Source organism: Myotis daubentonii, chromosome 9 (assembly GCF_963259705.1).
Source record: "Myotis daubentonii chromosome 9, mMyoDau2.1, whole genome shotgun sequence".
NCBI lineage: Eukaryota > Metazoa > Chordata > Mammalia > Chiroptera > Vespertilionidae > Myotis > Myotis daubentonii.
In genome coordinates, this window is record NC_081848.1 from 85,119,608 (window position 1) to 85,127,553 (window position 7,946).

A 7,946-nucleotide genomic window follows, 5' to 3' on the forward strand; every position below is an offset into this window, starting at 1 on the left:
ACCCAGGGCCGCACGGCTCGCAGGGATCGCGAGTCCCATGCCCGATCCACAGGGAGGGACCCTCGGCCGGGCAACTCCGCCCACCCCCGGGCTGGCGGGCAGTGCCCGTTGCCTGAGAAAGCGCGAGGGCAGCGAGAGAAACAAGGCTGCGCAGGGGTCCGACCCCCGGGACTTCCTCCCGGAGCGGCCGCCAAACTCGGGGCTCCGCGCGGGGCCTCCGGGGCCGCCCTGCTGGCTGCGCCGGGGAAGGACCCGGGACGCCGCAGAGCGGGGCGGGGGGCGGGGCGGGAGGACGGCGCATGCGCCCGGCGCCGCTCCAGGCCCCGCCCCCAGGCCGCGGCGGCACGTGACCAGCGCTTCCCCGGCCGGGTGCGCGCGCAGGCAGGCAGGCTCCGCGCACGCGCAGTCCGCGCCGACTGAGGTGGAGCCGATGGCGTCCGAGCGGCTTCCGAACCGACCCGCCTGCCTCCTCGTGGCCAGCGGCGCCGCCGAGGGTGAGGCTCGCGCGGAGGGGGCCGGGGAGAGCCGAAGGGGCCGGGGGGACCGCGCGGGAGGGCGAGGCAAACGCACCGGCTGAGGCCGGAGGCCCGCCCCCCCGAGCGGCTCAGCCAGTCTGAACGCCTAGTGGGGCGCCCAGCGGGGAGGCGTCCTGGGCCTGCTGGGGCGGGGGCAGTGGGTGTCCCCGGGCGTGGGCCTGCCTGACGGGTGGGTCACGAGCCTGTGCTGTTCAGTGCGCACGCCCCGGAGGGTGCGGGTCGGAGAGGGACTGTCCGGTGGGCGGGGAGATAGATGCGCCGGGACCGGGGACCCCGGCCCCGCCAGGTGTCAGGGGCCCGGAGAGGCCTGGGGCTCGTGGGTCCCGTGCTGCCCGCGCTCTCCCGCAGGACCTGGTGCAGGGGGCCGGCCGGAAGGGATGGGCAGATTCGGGCACCTGGTGCGCTCTGAGCTCTTCCCGGGTCCTCGCCCGTGTCCCGTCACGGAGGGAAGTGGCGAGCCCACGGCCACCGGGAGCAGCTGGAGGACCAGGGTTGGGGCCGGGGCCTCTGGAGCCTGGTCTGCTCAGCTTGTGCAGCTGCTCAGTGGGCAAGGAGGAGGACCGGGTCACGGGGTCACCGTGTGCTGAGCCCCGGGGCCCTGAGTGGCCTGTGCCCAGAATGCGGGCGGGAGCCAGGGTCCTACCCCCACCCCGATGGGAGCTCAAGGCTCGGAGGAGCCATGGGAAGGGGTTCAGCCTGGGAGACAGGTTGGAGTGGGATGAGGGGGAGGGTCGCACCAGCTTGGCTGTGCCAGGAGGGGGGGATGTTGAGAACATGGGGGGGGGGGCACAGTTCTGAAAGGACCACTAGGCTCTGGGTAGGACCAATGGGCCCCGCCTAGTCCCCTCGGGGTCCTGGGGTGAAGGAGGTGGGGGTGGGAGAGCAAGGGTTGGAGGAACTGGGAAGGGGGTGATTTGGAAAGACTGTTTTTGCTCAATGTATGGACTTCCTACAGTGAACATGTCCTAACTCGTAAGCGTGAATAAGGATGAACATGGGTTTAGGGATTGGGTCCCAGGATGGAAACACAGGTGGGAGGATGCGGTCAAGCCCCTTTAGAGGTGGTGTCCCTGGTGCCCGGGGCCGCAGCCCCTCGCAGCCAGGAGCCTTCCAGAAGGCGCGGGCAGAAGGGGGCGGGAGCCCATGGGCGTTCAGGAGCTCCTGTGAGGAAAGGGCTGACTGCCCTGGCCCAGGAGGAGGGGTGGGAATGCAGCCGCCTTCCTGTGACAGGAGCCACAGCCCCACCTCCGCGGGCAGGAGCCTGGCCCTCTGCCGCCCTCCCTGGCTCGGCCTGGTGGAGTGGGGGCTCCGTCGCTCCCTCCCCGGCCTGACGGGATAAACCAGGCCCTGCCGGCTTAATGAGCGGGTGAGCCGAGCGTAAGGGAACCTCACACGGGTGTGCCTTCTGGAAAGGCCTCTAGGGCCAGACTGGGGAGAGAGGCGGGTAGGGGGGAGCCCGGGGAGGGAGACGTGGGCCTGGGGGGGCCCTGGGATGAGGTGGGGGAGGGGCTGCTCCTCGGCTGGTCCTGGGGCAGGAGGGGCTGCCGGCCCAGCACCCACCCACGTGTCCTTGCAGGAGTGTCAGCCCAGTCCTTCCTCCACTGCTTCACGTTGGCCAGCGCTGCCTTCAACCTGCAGGTGGCCACCCCTGGGGTAAGTCCAGCCCCCTTCTTTCCGGGGGTGGGGGGTGGGGGGAGAGAGTGCTGTCGCTGGGAAAAGGGTGAGCCGAGGCTGCTGTGACCTGCGGGATCTGAGGGGCCAAGACCCACTGGCATTCTGGGTCAGCGTCTGCACAGAGAGAAAGGAGGGCGCAGACCTTGCAGCAGGAGGGAGTGCAGCCCCCTGATGCATGGGGCCCGGGTCACAGCAGTGATGTGCTAAGGGTTTCCCGGGCCGCCCCTGAGGTGGGTGGGACATTGGCTGCCGCGTTATCGGCGACTGGGGACCATGTGGGGGGTGGGACTGACACGGAGCTTGGGGGTGTGGGGCTCTGGTGAGAGGGCTGGGCTGTTGGCGGCCTTTGTCCCCGAGGGGCTGCCGCTGGTCCTGGGCTCCCTCCTTGTTCTGAGCACCCCGTGAGCCAGCAGGGTGACCTCGCTGACCGTTGGCCTCGGGGTCCGCAGGGGAAGACCATGGACTTTGTGGACGTGAGTGAGAGCAATGCGCGCTGGGTGCAGGACTTCCGCCTCAAGGCCTATGCCAGCCCCGCCAAGCTCGAGTCCATCGACGGTGAGGGCCCGAGACCTTGGAGGGTCGGTGTGTGGGGTTCCAGGTGGGTTTGTGGCCCCACAGTGCTCCCTCACTCTACTCCTGGAGCCCCCAGGCTTGCTGCCAGGAGCTGTGACTGTCTGTGGCCGCCCCCCTCCTGCGTCTTGGGCCCAGAGTTCCCAGCTGCCTCTGCGGGGAGAGGTGGCGGCACGTGGCGATGGGGAGGCAGCAATGGTCCATGGGCTGTGGGAGCCTTGGCCGGGGTAGGGACAGGGACAAAGGATGGCGTCTGGCGGCAGGAGCAAGAGGACTGACTGGCCTGTGGTCTCCCCAGGTGCCCGGTACCATGCCCTCCTGATTCCCAGCTGTCCCGGGGCCCTGGCCGACCTGGCCAGCAGTGGGTCTCTGGCCCGAATCCTGCAGCACTTCCACTCTGAGAGCAGTAGGTGACCCCTGGGGTGGGGGGGTGTGGGGGGGCTCCACAAACAGGAAGGGGAGGCAGGAAGGTGCCTGTGCTGGGGGTGGGCGCGGCAGCCGTGGATTTCAGGGTTCAGGTCTTGGGGCTGGAAATGTCAGATCACTTCAGATGTAGAGCCCCGGGATCTGGCCAGTGAGGGTCAAGTGTACTCAGCTGTCCCACACACGAGGGTGGGCACTCCCAACCCTGCCCTTTGGCCAGCACCCCTGTGGGCCCTCTGCCTGGCCCCCTCGGGCTGGGGGCTGTGCCCTGGGCCCCTCCGCGGGGGGAGGGCAGGATGCTGGCTTTGTTCCTGGTGGGAAAGCCCCGGGTCCAGGCTGGGGCCGAGGCCAGCAGGGCGGGAGAAAGGCCGCTCTGGGACCTGGCCTGCTGCCCGGGTCTGCCTTGGGCTCAGAGGCGCATGTCTGCTCATTGGGGACCAGCCGACAAAAACCCAGGCTCCACACAGTGTCCTTTGTCGGTGAGAGGGGCCTCCTGTCCCCAGCACCAACCACCGGGACAGGCAGCGATTGTTCCCGGCCACCTCAGCCGTGGGAACGCACTTGTGCCAGGCAGCCTCTGGGTGGCAGGCCCGGAGCCAGGGCGGGCGCTGCCAGGGCAGGGGCACTGCCTGGAGCCCTGAGAGATGGAAGGAGGGCGGGCGCCTTCCCACTGCAGTCAGGAGGGGCGTTCCCAGGTGGGCGGCTGCTCAGGCAGCGGTGACGGTGGTGCCCTCAGAGGGCGAGTGGGGCCTGGAGGGTACAGGCCGTTTGCCCTGAGGGCCGGGGGGGCCGTGAGTGCGAGTGCCGCTGGGCTGGCTAATAGACCTGCTCGCCCTCGCGACGCCTCCTTGTGCTTGTTTCTCAGCCACCGGAACTTGAGGTTTGAGCCGGAAGCAGCAGCTCCCGTGTTTCCAGGGGCGGGGCAGCGGCCTCCAGGAGGTCGGCCGTGGCGGGTGGGGGTGTTGGGAGAGGGCCAGGCCCCGGCCTCCAGGACCTCAGCCCCCCTGCCGCTGCTTTCAGAGCCCATCTGCGCGGTTGGCCACGGGGTCGCCGCCCTGTGCTGCGCCACCAACGAGGACCGGTCCTGGGTGTTCCGAGGCTACAGCGTGACCGGGGTGAGTGCAGCACGGCCGGGCGCACCCCGGACGGCGGGGACGCTGGGGACGCTGGGGCCCACGGTCCCCTCTGGCCGGTGACACCACTTGTCCAGACGGCACCAGGCCTGCCGTTGTCTGTTGTCTGCTGGCATCACGGAGGCCCGTCCAGGCCGTGGGTGAGGACAGGCCCTGCCTCGCCCGACCCTCGAGCCCCGCTTTGCTTTGCTGGCTGTGGGCGTGGGAAGAGCGGGCTCGGGTTGAGCTTGCTTTGCGCCTGACCAGGAGCCAGGGCGCCCGGGGCGGCTCAGCATTCACAGGCGGCAGGGAGCGACCTGGGAAGTCCTGGGCAGATCTAGGAGGGAGGGTCCTTGTGGTGAGGACTGAGGCCTGGCTGCTGGAGGCTGCACTCAGCTGGTCTGGTCCCAGGTCCAGGTCCAGGTGGGGACCGGACAGGAGAGGAGCCTGGGCGACTCCTCAGCTAGGGCGACCCCACAGGCCACGTGGCTCAGTTCCACCTCCAGGCCTTTCACTCACTGCAGGGCTCAGCTCCCGCTGGCCTCCCATGTGCCTCGATGCTGGGGGAGGGCGTGTCACCACTGGAAACCCACAGCAGGAGCCCCCCCCCCCCCCGGGGTTCAGCCTTGGAGCAAGGTTGTGGGCCCCCCCTTCCCCCCCCTGGGGAGGGCAGGGCCCTGCCTGGATGGGCTCTGCCTGAGCAGCGGGTGCCCTTTCCCCGCAGCCCTCCGTGTACGAGCTCGTCAGGGCCCCTGGCTTCGCCCGCCTGCCTCTCATCGTGGAGGACTTTGTGAAGGATGCAGGTGCCAGCTTCAGTGGTGAGCTGTGTGGTGCTGCAGGCGACGGTGGGGCACACTGGCCAGGCCAGCCTCCTGGGGCTGAGCACCCAGCCGACCTCGGTGGCTGGCGGCTCTGAAACCCCGCAGGCTGACCTGGAGCTCACAGCCCCAGGAGGGTGGGCCGGGCTGGGCGCTGCCCACATGGGGCGTTGTCTGAGGCCTGTGCCCTCGGGTCTCCTGCAGCCAGCGAGCCTGACGCGGTGCACGTGGTGCTGGACCGCCACCTCGTCACGGGCCAGAACGCGGGTTCCACGGTGCCCGCTGTGCAGAACCTGCTCTTCCTCTGCGGCAGCCGGTGAGGGGCGCGGGCGATGGGCGATGTGCGGGCTGCTGGGCCACGCTCCCTGTGATGGCTGTTGCTGGCGCCCGAGCCTTGACCTGGTATCCGTCCTGCAGGAAGTGACGCGGTCCCCGCGGAGCCAGCCTACCTGCCAGTGGCGCCACCACCTCCCGAGGCCCCGGCCCCCAGAGGCAGTGGGACTCAGGCCTCCAGGACCTGAGCCTCTGACAGGGCGAGGCTGACTTCACCCGACCAGGCCTCCGGGACTGCGGGGCCTCCAGGCGGCAGCCTGAGGGATGTCGGGTCTCAGCAGGGGTGAGGCCAAGGGTGCTGCACGGGCACCCAGTGGGGCTCGGGCTCCATGTGGAGCAGCCCACAGGGAGTTGGTACCCAGAGAATCAGCTGGGGCGTTCCAGTGCGGGGTCGTAGCCCCTCTGGTCTTCCTGGACCAGCACTGGGTGTCTCCCTCTGCCTGTCCCTGGCACCCAGGTTGGGGAGCAGAGGCGGACCCTCCTGGGAGCCAGGATGATCACGCTGGCCCAGCAGTGACAGCCAGGGGTACCGGAGTCGGTACGTGTGCGGTGAGGGCTGTGCCCAGGCCGGTCTGTCCCCAGCCCTTCGGGTGTTGGCTGAGTGGGGAGGGGCCAGCTGGCTGGAGCTTGGTCAACACTTTTGACTTGGGTCCCAGGTGAAGGGGAATTAATCTTGTGGTCACAGCTCCAGGCGCCCAGACTTGCCCCGATTTTAACCTTTGCCTCGTGCGTGGGTTCAGTGTTGTGGTGACCCATGTCAGGCCAGGGTGGACCTCAGGGCAGACGGCAGTGGCACCGCATCCCTGACGTGGAAACACTGTTGACCTTTGACCTTCAAACACAGCCCAGGGGCTCCTTAGCGCTGCACAGGCCCCGCCCTGCGGCTGCTCCAGGGTGTCAGGGTGGACATAGCAAACAGGAGCGCCCTTGGAAGGAGGCCCTGCACAGGCCTCTGCTGGGGACGCCGAGCGGCTGGACGCCTCCCTCCCAGCGCAGCCCGGCTACCCTCAGGCTTCCCCCGGCGCCTGGCTGGGCTGTGGCCTGTGGTTGGGGTCCCCTCTGGAGCTGCGTCTGCTGCTTCCAGCCCCTGGGAACAAGCAAGTCAGCCCCCAGGCCCGGCGCTTCCTCCCGGCCCCGGCCCAGCTCACACTCCGCACTCCTGTCGGCATCCCCAGGTGCCACCACATGGTGACGGGCGGCTGTCTGCACAAACCCTGACAGACCCACCTCAAGCGCATTGTCTGTGTCCCCGTAAAGCTGACCGTTCCTGCTGAGGGCTCTGACCGGCACGGCTACTCCGCTCCGGTCGGGCCGTCCCCTGGGCCAAGGCTCTGCTCCCTGCAGCTCGGGCCGGGAGGGGTGGGAGGAGGAACCAGAAAGCCCGGGAGGGGCAGGGGTGGGTTTGGAGCCTGGCTTCCCGTCCTTGCCTCTGGGATTCCCCACTCCCCCAGGACATCTGCAGCAGCGTTCTCAGGAATGAACGGACACAGACTGGCCCCATGCGTGGCATCTTACCAAGGGGCAGCGTGATCGCCATGTGGTGGGACATTTGCTGTGAAAGAATGAAGTCCTGCCCAGCCAGCGTGGCTCAGTGGGTTCAGTTCCTGGTTGTGGGCTCAATCCCGTGTGGGGTGTGCAGGAGGCAGCCAATCAATGATTCTGATATCAGTGATGTTTCCATCTCCCTCTCCCTTCCTCTCTGAAATCAATAAAACACACACAATGAAGTCCTGAGGACGCCTGCGTGGTGGGCGGGAGAACATGCTGAGTGAAGAAATGGCCGCGTGGTCCCGTTTGCGGGAGATCCTGACCCGGCAGCTCGGTTGTGGCGGGAATGGGGACATGGACGTGCTGTTTTGGGGGGACTTCTGAGCTGAGTGCTGACGTCACACACCCCAAGTACTGAAACCGCCCTGTCAGACGTCCATGCAGACCCCAGGGCTGGGAGGCACCCAGGAGAGGGGGGTCCGGGTGGGGGCCATGCCCCTGCCACCACTGCTGGACACCCACCCAGCAGGCCTCAGCACCCAGGACGGCTGAGCTTGTCCAGGACTGGCCGGGCACTCAGGACAGCACAGCCCCGGGGGGCCTGTCCCTGGGCCCTGAGAACTACAGCCACGGGCCCTGCTGCTCTGGAGCACGTGGGACTCGGCCTCGTCGGCTTGCAGTGGCCCGTCCCGGGGTCCCCGTGGAAGGCTGTGGGGAAAGGTGGCCAGTTGGGTTCCCAAAGGGAAAGCAAGCCCAGGCGGGGAGGACAAGGCGGCTCCCTGCTGACCCTTGGGTGTCGCCAGAGCAGTGTCTCCGCAGGTCAGTCCCTGACACGTTTCTGCCCACACCCGACAGACGGGCCAGACGGGAGACACACCCCTTACCCTGCTCCCTGGGCACTGGCCCCTGGACCGAGTCCTCGCCCTGCCCTCGCCCTGCCTGGCTCCCCTCCAGGAACAGAGGCTGGTCCTTCCTCCTCCCTCCACCCATCA

The 7,946-nt window shown here is 68.5% G+C and overlaps 1 protein-coding gene across 2 annotated transcripts; it reads left to right on the forward strand.

Annotated features, from left to right (window-relative positions):
• The first annotated feature begins 349 nt into the window (after positions 1-349).
• GATD1 (glutamine amidotransferase class 1 domain containing 1) lies at positions 350-7,465 on the forward strand. Of its 2 annotated transcripts, XM_059710560.1 has the most exons (8): positions 350-494; positions 2,113-2,189; positions 2,660-2,765; positions 3,079-3,186; positions 4,224-4,318; positions 5,040-5,133; positions 5,338-5,449; positions 5,551-7,443. In XM_059710560.1, the coding sequence occupies exons 1-8, from the start codon at positions 431-433 to the stop codon at positions 5,555-5,557; spliced, it is 663 nt and encodes a 220-aa protein (XP_059566543.1). In that variant the 5' UTR covers positions 350-430; the 3' UTR covers positions 5,558-7,443. The 2 variants fall into 2 exon arrangements, with proteins under 2 accessions (XP_059566543.1, XP_059566544.1); XM_059710561.1 differs by having other exon boundaries at positions 5,338-7,465.
• The last annotated feature ends 481 nt before the right edge of the window (positions 7,466-7,946 follow it).

What these genes read in the sequence shown, in the direction of transcription:
- GATD1 (XM_059710560.1), top strand. Translation starts at nt 431, where the DNA reads ATGGCGTCCGAGCGGCTTCCGAACCGACCCGCCTGCCTCCTCGTGGCC. An exon ending in GCACTTCCACTCTGAGAGCA is followed by an intron (nt 3,187 to 4,223) that starts GTAGGTGACCCC and finishes CGCTGCTTTCAG; the next exon opens with AGCCCATCTGCGCGGTTGGC. An exon ending in TGCAGGTGCCAGCTTCAGTG is followed by an intron (nt 5,134 to 5,337) that starts GTGAGCTGTGTG and finishes GGTCTCCTGCAG; the next exon opens with CCAGCGAGCCTGACGCGGTG.